The 15,213-nt window shown below is 40.0% G+C and overlaps 1 protein-coding gene across 1 annotated transcript in view; it reads right to left on the bottom strand.

Moving 5' to 3' along the window:
• Positions 1 to 3,183: 3,183 nt before the first annotated feature.
• Pou6f2 (POU class 6 homeobox 2) overlaps positions 3,184 to 15,213 on the bottom strand; it is a 370,228-nt gene continuing 358,198 nt past the window's right edge. The window contains exons 8-9 of the mRNA XM_046460650.2: positions 7,276 to 7,444; positions 3,184 to 3,780 (exon numbers count right to left, since the gene is read on the bottom strand). Coding sequence (XP_046316606.2) covers positions 3,276 to 3,780; positions 7,276 to 7,444 — 674 coding nt within the window. The 3' untranslated portion in view covers positions 3,184 to 3,275. The remainder of the gene's footprint in view (positions 3,781 to 7,275; positions 7,445 to 15,213) is intronic.

The following is a 15,213-nucleotide window of genomic DNA, read 5'->3' as shown; positions in this document are numbered from 1 at the left end:
CTTTGGTCCAGCGTAGAGAAGACGAGCAAAGGCAATTTACGATTTCTTTTTGGTTATAGCTTGAGTTCTTTGATATGCCTCTACTTGTTTTGTTTTGTTTTTTCCTAGCTCCTTTTGCTTTTTTTGTTCTCTCTTTTGTGTTGTGTTGTGTGTGTTGTGTGTGTACTGTGTGATTATAACACAAAGAAACCAAAACCTTGTAAATACAAGTGAAACTTCAGCTGTTCAAAAAATTTTTTTTTGGGTGAAAGAGAAAAAACCCCCACAAACAAGTATAAAATATAGTATCCATTATCATTTTTTTCATCAAATAATGAAGAAAATGAAGATGATAATAATTTAAACATATGTGAGAAAAATATCGAAGCTTGAAGTACAATCACATATGCCCAAAGTGGCTTTTATTTTTTCGTTGGTGACAACCTTAGCCTTCAGTTCATGGAAACATAAAAGACATTTAAATGTTATTGGCGTATGAAGTTGTTTACAAGTAGAAATAAGAAATGTCATAATAAAATTAAACAATAAGTATGGTCCCGAAGACTTATGAGTTACATAGTATAATTTATATTTCTAAGAATCTGTTCAGGCACCTTTTTTTATGCCTTGTAGCAAAAAATTTATCTGTAAAAAATTAATATAAGAAGCATTACAACACCTTATAAATAATTTATAAAACAATACAAAATTATAAAACTATAAAAAAAATCACTGCACATGAATGGTTTTACGACTGTGGGATGAATGTATTTCTTCTTTGTTCTACTCCGGATGATCACTGTTATTTTATATTTTCACTGTCCTAGTTATACCCTCCCAATTATAGATCTCAGAACTGAGCAGGCCTTATGTAACTGCTGCCGGCATATTTTTAAACATTTAACATCCGTCATATGTTATCTTGTTAACTTCTCTTCTTGGGGAGCTTTTCTTGATGGAATTTGGAACAGGTCCTAGGAGAATACAAAATCTGTTTTAATCAATAAAGTTTTGGGTTTCTGTGTTGTTGGTATTTGTGCAGTTTTTGAGGTGGTGAAATGGGTACCATGATGTTGTTGGCATGGAACAGGCTAGTGGTGGTCCAATTAGCATCAGATTGGTGAAATGGAAACACCTTTACTAGCAACTAGTTCCAATTTCAGGATTTTTTTCTCTTTGTTGGTAGTTTTCTGCCTGCTGCATGAATCATCTGAGGGGGACAATTATACTGTCCCAGTTACATGACAGTAAAGGAGCCCACGGAAGAAACTAGAAACCCCTAGGGGAAGGGAGTGCATTTGAGGAAGGAGATGGTGTTTTTAATTCATTGGTCAATTTGAGGTGGGGTTTCTCTTTTTCCCTCCCACAATTTACCTCTAGATAGTACATGAACATGATTATTAATGAATCACTCATAAATATTTACATTTTGACTGCAGGCAAATTCACAGTTCTCTTTTGTGTGCTTCTTTGACAGAACACCTACATACACCTTGGCGCAAATATTAGTTGCAGGTTCCAAGTGTTCAGCTGCATAGCACTCCTCACTTCTCAGCACATTCTTTGGGCTTCTTAGGGTATCATGGCCCTCAGAATCTCTTGAGCAAGTTATTTTTAAAAATGAACTAATCCTCTAGTTCTAAAAGTGAAAGCTATTCTCATGTGTCATATGAGCTACTTCTCTATATTTTTCTTTTGGTGGAGACACTTAAAACTTCCTTCCTCCTCAAGAGTCAGCCCCCAATCCAATTGTTCAAATTCACCTGTTACTTTTCTGCTCTGTTTATCTATCCAAAGAACAATTGCTTCCCCCCACAAGTCTGCCATCACAGACTTGATGAAAGAGATAGTAGAGAAGATGAGATTAACCGGATACTCGATGGCCCTTAACAATGATTTGGTCGCTATCACTTTCTTTGTGGCCTGTTTCTTTGTGTGGGTGTATATGGGTGTGTTCATGCCTGTGTGTACTTTGACTGAAACCTTGAGACATTTCTTTGGCTATCAGACTTCTGAGAGAAATTGCTTTGCACAGAAGCATAACATAGATGTAAGTATTGAACCAAATGTGCAGCTTATGTTTATATTACAAAATTAGTTTTGGTCAGCTCTCCATATACGTGGCCAACAGACTGAGAAAAATCCCAAGCTCTGGTGTGGACAGTGAGCACAATTACAGCTTATGCCAGTGTTGACAGTTCATCGAGCAAAGCCCTAGTTATTTTGGAGTCTCTCCTACATTTCAGTAGGATCTCAGTGGAAAAGACATGGTTCTTCCCCACTTCTGGGGCCTTCCAGCAGACCCCCAGAGACCTTGGAGATGGAGAAATGGAGGAAGAAAGGGAAATGCCAGCTCCGTTTTCTTTTCTCAAACCCACAAGTCATAGTGAGAAGAAAGCAACAAATGCTTTGGCACACGATCCAGGATGCCCCCTTAAACAAACAAAGGAACATAAAAACACCCAGGAAAAAAATAAATCCCTACCTCCCCTCCTGCAAAACAAACCGATAGTGAGCCTCACAGAATGGCTTCAACAATGGTACCCACCCCGTTGGTGGAAACAATAAATGGGAAAGATGGGAGATATCAGGCTTCCTACTTTTCTGTTAGTACAAATGTAAAAATCCGTAACACAACTTTACACGCAGAGAAGAGTAGACAACAATCGCGCGCGTTTGCAATGCCTTGTTTCTGACTTTGGTTAATAGGTTTCATAGTGAATCAGCACTTGGTACCTGAAAGGATGTAGCCCTCCTCCAGGTGGCAGGCTTGTATTCGCTTTGAACAGATACAAGTTTTTGTTGTCGGTTTTTTTTTTTTTTTTTTTTTTTTTGGTTTAGTTTTGTTTTTCTTTTTTTCCTTAAAATGTGTTCACATTTTCATAATACACAGCAAAAAGTATGTGGTTATTTGGTTTGTTTTAAAAAACTGGCTTGGGGTGGGGGGAGACAGGTGGGGGATGGGAACTATCCTACCACACACACCTTCCGTGTGGTGTATTCTTTGTTTAAAAATTTTCAAAAAATTTTCTTTTTTTTTTCTTTTTTGGAAAACCAATGGACACATAGAAACCATTCTGTCCACTTGGTAGTTTTCTTAGTCTTTTACATACAATGGTGATGGTGACTGGGGTGCTGTTAAATTTAATTTTGATTTTCTTTCATCTTCATCTTTTTCGTTTCTTATCTTTTTTTTTCCTTTCCTTTTCTTTTTCTTTTCTTTCATTTTTGGTGGAGTCCCAAAGGTGGGGTTTCTTTTCTGTGGATTTTGCCTTTGATTATGGGTGGACGTCTCTTTAGGAGTTTTCTTCCAGAGAGTCTGTTAGGGGTTCCAGAGGGACTGCCGTGGTGGGCTCGTGCTGTTTTAAGCGTTTAATTGTATTCTTCAGGGCTTGCCTCTTATTGCAGAACCAAACTCTAACTACTTCTCGGTCATAGTTCAGCTTCTCAGCAATTTCGGTCATTTCCTGCCCAGAAGGGTGTGTGTTCTTCTCAAAGTGGGCATTGAGGATCTCAAGGGCCTGGGGTGTGAAGGAGGTGCGCCGCTTGCGCTTTTTGGACGGTTCACTCCCGATAAACTCGGTCAGGTTCTGCATACCTGCTCGATGGCGGGCCTCAGCCTCAGCCATCCACCGCTCAAGCACCGGCTTGATCTTCTGGGCACTTTTAGGGGTGATGTCCAGCTTTTCAAACCTGGCAGGATACAAAAGGCCAGGGTTCAGTTTGGCTGTCAGACTGCTAGCTATAGTGTTCTCTTGGGCTTCCTGTGGTAGGAAAAAGTGGCTTCTCAGGATGGTGTGTCTGGGGGGAGAATTGAGAAAGAACAGTCTTACACTGAGTCCTCTGCCAGGGTGGGCTTCCTGCCTGCCTGCCTGACTGCCTGGCAGGGCGAATTCACTCCAGATTAACAGCCAGCAGCAAGGTAGCCAGCCCCACCCAAGCCAGCGCCCACCCTCCCAGCGTGCTCCATGCCAGTGCATGCAAACCACACGCCGCGCACACAGACTAGGGCCAGGGAGAGGCAGAGACCGCAGGACACCCGCGCCAGCACAAGGGGAACACAAACAACTCCCAGGCTTCCCTCTAGACCCTGAGATCTAAGCTTCTGTTTCAGTTGCACCAGCTTGTCTTCCCCAATCTCAGACTTCTTAAGGCAAAAATTAATCCTACGAAGTGACATCCAGAAAAACAGTTGTCATGTCTTTCATTTAAAATGATTATGATTTACATTTGGTTTTCTTTAAATTCTTCCCAGTTATCTGGGTTATGAAAATATTATAGCTATTAGCATAGTTATGACAACTGGGGTAAGTTCTTTTTTATGGCTCTATTTTTTTATTGTTCTTTTGTGTCTCATTTTAACTTCTCTCTTGCCCCTGCCCCCCCACTCTTTGGTAACAATTTTCACTATATGTAAGTTAACAACATGCCCCCTTTCCAGGTAAAATATAGCCCAGTTGCTACTTTACAGTTCTGGCTCAAACAGCTGGACACATTGTAATTACTATGGAATACCCCATCCTGGATGTGCTAAGGCCACCTCACGCCTTCCAATCACTGTCCAGCGTAATGGTGTTCTTTTGCACCAGGGTATCAAGCTGTGTTTAATGTGCGATATCTGCAAACTGTACTTGAATGATATCATTTTCTGTAAATGAGGTCTTCTATATGTCAATTTCCATCAGCAATTCTTTGCTACATTGAAATTCATTGCTACATTAAAAAATATGAAGCATCCTGAACAAAATTATATAGAGTATTTTAAGAGGTCATCCTGGTACCAAATCCATACTCACTCTCAGTGAAAAACAAAAAAGTACCAGTTCTTTTTATTCATTTGTTTGTTAATTCTAAATCCAAATTCACAACCCTGCAGTATTAACAACTTAGGGTACATAGAATTCCCCTGTCTTTTAAAGTGTTCTATGCTGTTGAGATACAACAGTCTGACTGCAGAGTGCACCTTATTATAACAGTCTGTTCTCATAGAGCTGAAATGAACCTGCCTTAGTCACAACATGTTTTATGAGGATGCTTGCAAAATGACAATAAAGGATAGGCTTCCTTTATGTGCCATAATCTCATTTTTGGCAATATATTTTTAGATCTCTTACATTATGACAGCAGCACAAATAGTATCGAATTTTAATGCAATTTCCATGGCATCCCCTTGCCTGAAAAATTCAAGAACGTATTTATTTTTGAAAAAATCCAACTTCCCTGTACAGGTCAAGGAGGGAAGAAGTATATTTGTTTTCAATACAAAGTGAACTAAGTATTTAGTGTCATGTAATGAGCTTGTCACTGGTGACAAACAGCTCCCATTGTTAATAATCAGCCATATACTTCATTTTGGTCTTATTTACCAGTTAACCATAAAAGCCCCAAAGCTTGAACTCTTGATAGCATTACAATAAGCTTTACTGCATCATGGCACCAGGGGGATGGAGCTTGTGACAGGAATGTTCAGTGTATTGGAGGCATCTTATTCTCTGTGCTTCTGATAAGGAGGGACTAGAGGTAGCACCTGGGAGTCACTGCAGCTAATTAGGCAGAAATGTTGCCTGAATGTGCAGGCTCCGGTGCACATCCCTTCCACCCTTTGAATTCACTGCAATTGTTCCAGTGTAAGATCTTGATTTTTTCCAAGACTTTTCTTTATTTGTTCTTGGTAGCTCCTAAAATGACCTCACTGAGAAACAGGAGGCTGAATCTGGAGAAAGGTATCTGACCTGCCCTGTGCAATACTAAAAATTGCGAAGGTTTCTGCATTCCAGTTTTTGTGTGTGTGTGTGTGTGTATGTGTGTGTGCTCTGCTCTGGGAAGACTTTAGAAATCAGCATATCTGATTGGGAATGCCCAGGAAACACTAGGTGTGTGAGTTCAAACATTAGACAGCACTTTAATCAATAAAAGGAAATCACATTTTAGGGCAAAAAATAAGCCAAAGAAGAATTTAGCAACAATAGCAAATTGGCAGCAACTTGAAAACCTGTGGCTGCCTTTATCATAAGGCTGTCAAGATGAAACAAAATTAATGTTTCCCAACAGGGAGCAACAGTATTCATATCATTGATGCTGCTTGTTAGTGTTGATGCTTCTGTACATGTTGTTTGGAATAACATATACAAGCCTTGAAACAAATTTCCCAGCAGTAGTATCCTTGTATAGACTGAATAAAGGTTATTTTCTACAGGGAGGTATCTTATAAGAAAAAACAGTAGGGGAGACCATAGAAGTGAGAGGATCCTATGGTGCTTTTTGTATTTAACAACAATCAATGGGTTTTATGGAAAATCATTGAGCAAAATGTGAGCTGCAAGCTACTACCCCATACTGATGTTATTTATAACCTTAGTCTTAAACTGCAGGAAAAGTACACTTCCGTCCTTTGGGGAATACATTAAAAGTATAAAGAGCAGATAAAAAGACAGCATTTCATGGATCACCAAGAACAAAATCCACTTAAATGAGTTTAGAGTTGGTTTCTTGGCTTTTCCTGATGGAGGAGGACTCATAAGGCATTGCCCAAGAGGAAAAAGCTCTTACAGAAGTGCCTTTGTTACCTCATGCATAAACATGGGATTAGTGCAACACACACATGCATGCATGGGGTCTGCTTCTGACGACTTAACCCGGATCAACTTGAACACAACCAAGGCTGGATTCTGCCATTTATTTATTTATTTATTTATTTATTTTTGGTGGGGGATGGGCACCATCAGGCCAGATTCTTACTACCCTTTTCTGAGCCATTTAAAGCAGCAGCTGCTGCTGCTGCTTCTTCTTCTTCTTTTTTTTTTTTTTTTAAATGTGCTTTAAAAGCTATGTCTAGAAAGGCAAGTAAAAAATTCCTTCAAGGTCACAAGATGGTTAAAAAATATATTTTTTAAAGATGTGTATTTTCTTGGAAAATCCTAATAACCACCTCTAGACAGAAGTTGTGGCAGCTTTACAACATTTGCTCAGGATACTCTGTGCAGACAGGATTCAGTGGCTCTCATGCACAGGAGCAAGGGCCCAGAAGGAAGGCTCCTGGGCTGGGGTAGTATATTTCCAATGAGACCGCCTTGGAAGTTCTTTGTGAGTTGACAGGAGTTATTAAGCCAGAACCCCTCCAATCTGCTTTAGCATACTTATTTGCATCAACAGCACCAATCCCAACATATAACTACCCCAAACTTTGTTCCCACACTCTGCCCCTCCAGCTTTGCCCACCCGGAGATGAAAAGCTGAGCCGCAAGGGCAAGGGGCCCAGGCCGGCCAGGACAGGTGACAACATGCGGCGCAGGTTACCTGCAGATGGCCGACTGGCTGTACGCGGGGCCCTCTGTAGCACTGAGAGCTTGTCCCACCTGAGTCTGGGTCAGGCCAAGGGACAGGCGCCGGATTTTAAAAGCTTTGGCAAATTCTCGAATCTCTTCCAGATTAACCCCATCCACCTCACCCGCTGCAGTTTGAGGATCTGTGGAGATGTTTTTAAAAATAGGATCAATACGTCAACACACAACCGAGTAATATCTGTTTGTTAGGGTATATAAGAAAGTGGCTCTAACAGCAGAATGGTGGGGAATCCAACATCCCAGAATGTTTTCTTTGTCTCCCAAACTCAACTCATTACACCTCTACAAATCATCCTTCGAGATGTTTCTATCCTGGATAAAGCCACATCCAGCTCACACTGCCACTTCCACAACACAGAAACATGCTTCTTAGGGCTTAATAAATAATAGTGCAGGGAGGCATTTACTAGGGGGATTGTAACATTTAACCCATAAATATGTTCAAATATTGTGCAAAAAATATAGACATGTAAAGGTTTCCATTTGAAGTGTCTTAATTGGGATCTTTAAGTGCTAAAAATTGCCCTTGAAGAAAATAGTATTTTGTGTTTTTCCTTTACCTGGTCGCCATGCAGCTAGGCTAACAGATGATAATGTTGCCTAATTTCTTACATTCACATTAGCCCCTCAGAAAAGCATGCTTATGAAGCTGTGAGAATAATATTATCTTTTTTTTCCCCATAGCAGTTTACTGACACAGCTGCCTTTGTCCCCTGAAAGGGCACATAATAAAAAATGCCTACCACAGGAAGGCTCCTTTGGTGCAGGATAACGCGGTCAATTTAGGACTTATCAAGGGAAATGACACAACAGCTGGAGAATGAAACTTTTCCCCCCCTGGCTACTGATCCCTGGATAAATGAAAGCATACACCAAGCTGGAGACAGCATGGGTTGGGGATGGTGGAAGATTTCAAAGTGCTGCTCAATCCTGCCTGTAGCGAAGCCATTCTCCTTGTGAGCTGTCTCTATTGTTCTTCACCTCATTCCCCGGACTTAGGTGAAAAGTTTCTCTCTTCCTTTTTCTGCACAATAACCCATCAATTTCAGTAAATTTGAGTTCTTGTCAAAGGAGTGTGGTAGACTATATTATGCTTCTGTGTTCAGGTGTATAGACACTCCAGTTGTTAGAAAAAGAAACAAACATTTGCATCCCAAATGACAATTTTTAAAGGACTTTTAAATAAATATGTTAAGTCTGTGGGAGTGGGAGAGGGGGTTGGAGCTTTGTGTATAGATTCTCCTCAGTACTGGGGAGGGATCCTATCAGCCAGTGGAAAATGGTCTCTGTGAATAGAATCTGCAATACACCTATACATTACACCTTCATCTTTATATTTAAAAAAGAATTCTGGCCAGGTGTGGCAGGTACCTATAGTCCTAGCTACTTGGAAGACTGAGGCAGGAGGATCACTTGAGCCCAGGATTTCAGGGCCAGCCTATGCAACATAGTGAGACCCTGTTTCTTAAAATAAAAAAAAAAAAGGAGTCTAGTGGAATTTTCATTTCACTAGTTTTAAATTCATTGTGGTGGGGAGATGGAAAAGTAGTATAGCCACTGAAATTGGTCTGTACTTTTCAAAGTGACTGCTAGGGTTCCTGAGTGGAGAGAGGAATCAAATGTTAGAAACATTTCCAGCCCCTCTAGAGTTGATAGTCTTTTGGGGATTGAGGTTCAATACTACTGCATCAGAAACAAGCAGAGAAGAATCTGAAATTAGTGGTGGGACACCCACTTAAGGTGTGCAGAGAAGGGAAAGGAGACAAGGGGGAGGAGTCATCTGGTCTTACCCATGAGCAGCATTCAGAGAATGAAGAGACCTTATTCTGGTCAGTGGGAACAGGGTGCTGCTGGACACAGCAAGGTTGATTGGTTGGTTGGTTGGTGGAGTACGAGCTCACTTGGTGGATACTTGAGTGTAGCAAATTCAGACTTTTTGTATATGGGTAGGGGTCCAGGATTTTGCCTATAAAACTGGTTTGGTTGTTAAGATGAATTAAAATCCTACTTTTTCTTCCAAAATTTCCTCCAGAAGTCTGGCCAATATTTAGTTAATGAGGACATCCACTAAGTCATTTTTGGGTCATCCCCAGTAGAGATTGCCCTCTGGATCTTGGATTCCACCCTCACAGTAGCATGGAGTGACTTCCAAGTTTCACTAAGGATTCTGGGGGGTAGAGGGGCTCACATTTATGTGCACAGCAGCCTTGAGCCCCATTTCTTATTTCTTCATTAAAAAATCCCTAGAAGCAGGAGTTGGAAATGAACAGCATGAAAATAAACCGAGTTTTCTAGTGCTCGCAAATTTTTTGAATTACTTGCCAATATTTAAACATTGATTTCTAAAGAAAAATCTGGATTTTCCATGTTCTTTTGGCTGCACTGGATTTCCATTTGCAGTTGGTAATGCTCACACTGCCAGGACTGATTCTCGTTGCCCCTTTAGCCCCTCCGTGTCCTCATCTCCATCCTTCTTCAGACCTGCTGCCTGCCCAGAATATGTTGTGACCCCACATTTAGGTGGGTTCTGGGGAGGAGGTAGGAGGAGTCTTAGCTAGTGCAATGGCTGTGACTCCCCAAAGGACCACAATACATAAACAGAAGAAAGGAGAAAGGAGGGTTATTAGGATTAAAAAAAAAGTTTACAAAGCTTCCTTGCAGGGATAGTGGGGCAATAATAACATAGCAATCGAGGAACCCTGATTTAGAACAGAGAGGGACAGTTGGTATAGAACTGGTTATGTGTGGGAAAGGCCTGTACAGTCAGGAAAGAGAAGAGAGGGGCTTGATAGTCCTATAAGGGTAGATAGTAGAAAAAAAAAGCCAGAGGAAAGCCAGAAACTTTCCTTGTAGCAGCATGACTTTTAGGAAGGTCGTTTTCTTACTTTGGCAAGCATAAGAGCCACCTGGTGGGCTGGGGTTGTGGCTCAGTGGTAGAGCGCTTGTTTGCATGTGTGAGGCACTGGGTTCAATTCTTGGCACCACATAAAACTAAATAAACAAAATAAAGGTATTGGGTCTATCTACAATACAAAAAATGTTCAAAAATGCCACCTGGTGGGGTCCAGGAATATGCATTTTTAACAGGTTCTACATACAGGTGTCAGTAGATGGCAGGGGATCTGCTGACTCACTTGAAGAAATCTTTGTCTGGTTTGCAAGGTCAGGGTGTGGCATCCTCTTGGTGCCATTGTTTCTCCTAACCCTTAACTGTTACTGTTGAGCAGGTTTCACTGCACTGAAGTCCTGCTCTCTCACCTGTCTAGGACTGATAGGCCAGACAAGTCAGGTGAGGGGGACTCCTGAGCAGGGGTTTCTTGCTCCTTCCTCCCCACTCCCTGGCAAAGATCTGTGAGTCAGCTGGCTGGGAATATCAGTGCAGTCTGTGGTCAGGGAGAGAGTTTGTCTCTGAGCAAAGCTAAACAGCCCTTGTGGGAAATAAACTTTCTGCTTTTATTGGCCCCATCTCTAGATCAACTAGAATCAATTGAGGTGCCCAGCCCATGAGGGACTGGTATTTAATCTGAAAGGATTTCTCTGGTCTGCTTCAGTCCCAGGGTCTGTGCTGCCACCAGACTAAGCAGTGCATTGCAGGACCAGTTTATGACTTGGGTAGCAATTTTATGTAAATGCATCCTACCATCTTCTCTTCCCCTGCTGCCTTTATTGTTTATGTCTTCTTACTGGATCTTTGTGACTCGGAACTAATTTCTGTAATTGTGTAGGTTGCTTTTTTTTGCAAGATCGTGGACAATAAGAAGAGAAGGAAAAGAAAAGTTGTGGACTCTGAGCTCTCTGTGCCTTGAGCAGTCTTCTGTGGATGATCCAACATTTACTGTGAAGTTCAAGGAGAAGTGGGTGCCTGAGCCATGAGCCATGAGGCTCCAACAAACATTTATTATACCAGGAAGCTGAATTCCTTCTTCCTCCTTTCACACATTTCCCACTCTCGCCTTTTCTCCTGATTTAACTTAGGTGATAAGATAGGAATTCTTGTGAAATTTATACAGGGTGATTGTCTGCTGACAAACTCTCCAAGGGGGGGAACTCAGTATCTCCTTGTGCAATTTGTTGATTGCTGGAGATGAGTTGCTTAGCCTTCTTCAAATTATGTTCCTATCCATAAAACTCAGATGGCAAAATGTATTATATAGGTTGCCCCATGGATTCCAAGACTATAGAAATCTTTCCATCCAAAGAAAGTGTCCACCCTTGTACAAATATTTGCTTTATCTTGATGATAACATGTGGAACTTGTCCTCACACATTGGAAGGATTCCTTAGCTGGTGTCTACATGTTTGGAACTAATAAAAAGACTGATACTATTATTTCTTTTATCTCAAAATTTGTCTTAAACACTTGAGGTTGTTTCACTGTTGGAACAGTTCCCCTTTCTTAAGGGATAAATGCCTTTCTGTTTGAGGAGGGGAAATAACAGGTGAATATGGCCATTGGAGGCTTCCCTGGAATATTACTTAAGCTCTCAGCTTTGCTCATAGCTTGACATTCCATGCTAGGATAGACCATCCTGGGTTTCTCTCTTCCATTTTCCTGGCTCTGGGCAGGTTGAGTTAATTTTAAGATGACTCTGAGGTCACCTTGATTGGGATAGCTGGAACTCTCAGATCCCCCACAAGGCAGATCTGGCACCTTTTATTAGGTCTAGTGCAAGTTGGTCTTGAGTTTCTCTGGACTGGGGAGGAAGTGTGCCTTTTATAGAAGTTTGCTTCAGATTAAGTCAGTCCAATATATTAAACACAGGCCCAGAAAGCAATAGCTGTGATGGCCAGGGTCCACCCTGAATTTGTAAAGAGGTTAACTGGGTTGGATAAACTGGACTTGAAAATTGGCAATGACTCAAAAGTATAATGATGATGTTTCCTATATTAAATCTGGAATGCATGGACTAAAAAGTAAAGAGATTTTTTTAAAAAAATTGAAAACTAAATGTAAAGCATGTGAAAACAAACCTGTTTTATAGAATCTGGTGCATGGTCACTCGGCTCATATCCAGCTGAGTGTTCAGGATGCACCAGGATAGATCATTTTTGGTGGTAGTAGTTTTGCTTTTTAAATTTAGCTCCTTCCTGCTGTTAGCCTGGGTACCTGTGTAAGGGGTTGCTAAATAGGCTGAATAGTCACCAATGCATCAACATCATCTATCTATGACCACTTTCTATGACCACTCATTATAGGAGTAATATGCATCTTTAAAGAAGCTGCCAGAAGTCTTATCTAAATATCTTATGTAAATACCCATCTACTTTTTTAGAGCTACTCTCACAGCAAATAATGGACATACTTACCAAATATTTCTGAAAAAATAAGAAATCATTTGGGAATGTGCAAAGCAGTTTGGGAGAACTGCAGGCTTGCGATATGTTGACTTCACTGGGTTATGGAAAAAGGAATGAATTATGAATCAGGGGTTTCACTATGCTGCAAGCTCTCACCATCTTTATGTCATGGTTTTTGTTTTTCTGGAGCTAGCTATTTGTTTTTTGCTGTCCAAGGATCAAACTTACAAGCCATAGGCTTAGAAAAATTATATTAACTTGTATTAGACAAAGGGGAATGAAGGGAAGGGGAGGGAATAGGAGAGACAGTAGAATGAATTGGACCCAACTTTCTTATGTTCATATATTAATATATGACCAGTGAAACTCCGTGTCATGTACAACCTCAAGAAGGGAAATTTATACTCCATGTATGTACGATATGTCAAAATATACTCTACTACTGAAGCAGGTTGCATCACTATACTAGACCTTAAACTATACTACAGAGCAATAGTAATAAAAATGGCATGGTATTGGCACCAAAATAGACTTGTAGACCAATGGTACAGAATAGAGGACACAGAGACAAATACACATATATACAGTTATGTCATATTAGACCAAAACATATATTGGAGAAAAGCTAGTCTCCTCAACAAATGGTGCTGGGAAAACTGGAAATCCAAATGCAGCAAAATGAAATTAAGACCCTATCTCTCACCATGCACAAAACTCAACTCAAAGTGGGTCAAGGACCTAGAAATTAAATCAGAGACACTATGCCTAACAAAAGAAAAAGTAGGCCCAAATCTTCATCCTGTCAGATTAGGCCCCAACTTCCTTAATAAGACTCCTATAGTGCAAGAAATAAAATCAAGAATCAATAAACGGGATGGATTTGAACTAAAAAGCTTCTTTGCAGCAAAAGAAACAATCTATGAGGTGAATAGAGAGCCTACAGAATGGGAGCAATTTTTTACCACACACACATCAGATAGAGCACTAATCTCTAGGGTATATAAAGAACTAAAAAAACAGTTAATAATCCAATCAATAAATGGGCCGAGGAACCAACAGACACTTCTCAGAAGATGATATACAATCAATCAACAATATGTGAAAAAAATGTTCAACATCTTCAGCAATTAGAGAAATGCAAATTAAAACTACTTTAAGATTTCATATCATGCCAGTCAAAATGGCAGCTATTAAGAATACAAACAACAATAAGTGTTGGCGAGGATGTGGGAAGAAAGACACACTCATACATTGCTCTTGGGACTGCAAATTGGTACAACCAATATGGAAAGCAGTATGGGGATTCCTTGAAAAACTTGGAATGGAACCACATTTGATTCAGCTATTGTACTCCTCAGTCTATACCCAAAGGACTTAAAAACAACATACCAAAGGGACATTGCCATGTCAATGTTTATAGCAGCACAATTCACAATAGCTAAATTGTGGAACCAACCTAGATGCCCTTCAGTAGATGAATGGATAAAGAAACTGTAGTATATATATACAATGGAATATTACTCAGTATTAAAAAGAGAATAAAATCATTGCATTTGCAGGAACATGGATAGAGTTGGAGAATATTATGCTAAGTGAAATAAGCCAATCCCCCAAAACCAAAGGCTGAATGTTTTCTCTGATATGTGGATCATGATCCATAAGGGGGATGGAGGGAGCATGGGAGGAATAGATGAACTTTAGATAGGACAAAGAGGAGGGAGGGGAAGGGAAGGAGCATGGTGATAGGAAAGATGGTGGAATGAGATGGACATCATTACTCTAAATACATGTATGAAGATATGAATGGTATGACTCTACTTTGTGTATAACCAGAGACATGAAAATGTGCTCTATATGTGTACTATGAATTGAAATGCGTTCTGCTGTCATGTATAACAAATTAGAATAAATATAAATAAATTTTAAAAATACACTCTCCTGTCATGTATATCTAAATGAACAAATTTTAAAAAGTATATTAAAAAATCACCAACTCTTCCCCCCAAACAAAAACCAGCACATAATCAAAACCCAAACCCAAACCCACACTTTTAAAACAATAGTACAGTTAATAAATGTTCCAATATTTGAGTTTTCTTCTATACTTTCTGAACATCCAGCTAATAGAAATTATATCTATCTCTGATGATTATGAAGACTAAGCATATTTTAACAGAGACCAAGGTGCATAGGTTTCATGATGTCCTAACAAGAATACTTATTTGGTAATTTGAGCTCAGATGTGGTGGTCTTTGCATATGAAGATCCTGTTTCCATTAATAAGGTATTAATTTGGCATTCCTTTGCCTGGAGTTGATAAGAAATTTGCATGATTTTTTTTTTTTTTTTTTGGCATATGGTAGGTTGGTAAATGCTAGGATGAGAGTCTTTGGCAATGACACGAAATATTCATTGACTATGTTAGTCGAAGGTTCTATGATAATTCAAAATAATATGCAACATATTTTTGGTCTTTTGTTCCTGGTTCTTGGTTCCTCCTAAGACTCATAATTTCTTAAGTACTAGGGGTGTTAGGAGCATCTTTTGTTCTAACATTTGGACTTTGTAGTTCCTGATGCAAAGCTCTAAATCC

Source organism: Marmota monax, unplaced genomic scaffold, assembly GCF_021218885.2.
Source record: "Marmota monax isolate L192 unplaced genomic scaffold, Marmota_monax_Labrador192_F-V1.1 WCK01_AAM20220418_F8-fsc00107, whole genome shotgun sequence".
Lineage (NCBI taxonomy): Eukaryota > Metazoa > Chordata > Mammalia > Rodentia > Sciuridae > Marmota > Marmota monax.
The sequence above is the reverse complement of the archived record's forward strand: the minus strand, read 5'-3'. Positions and strand labels throughout refer to the sequence as shown.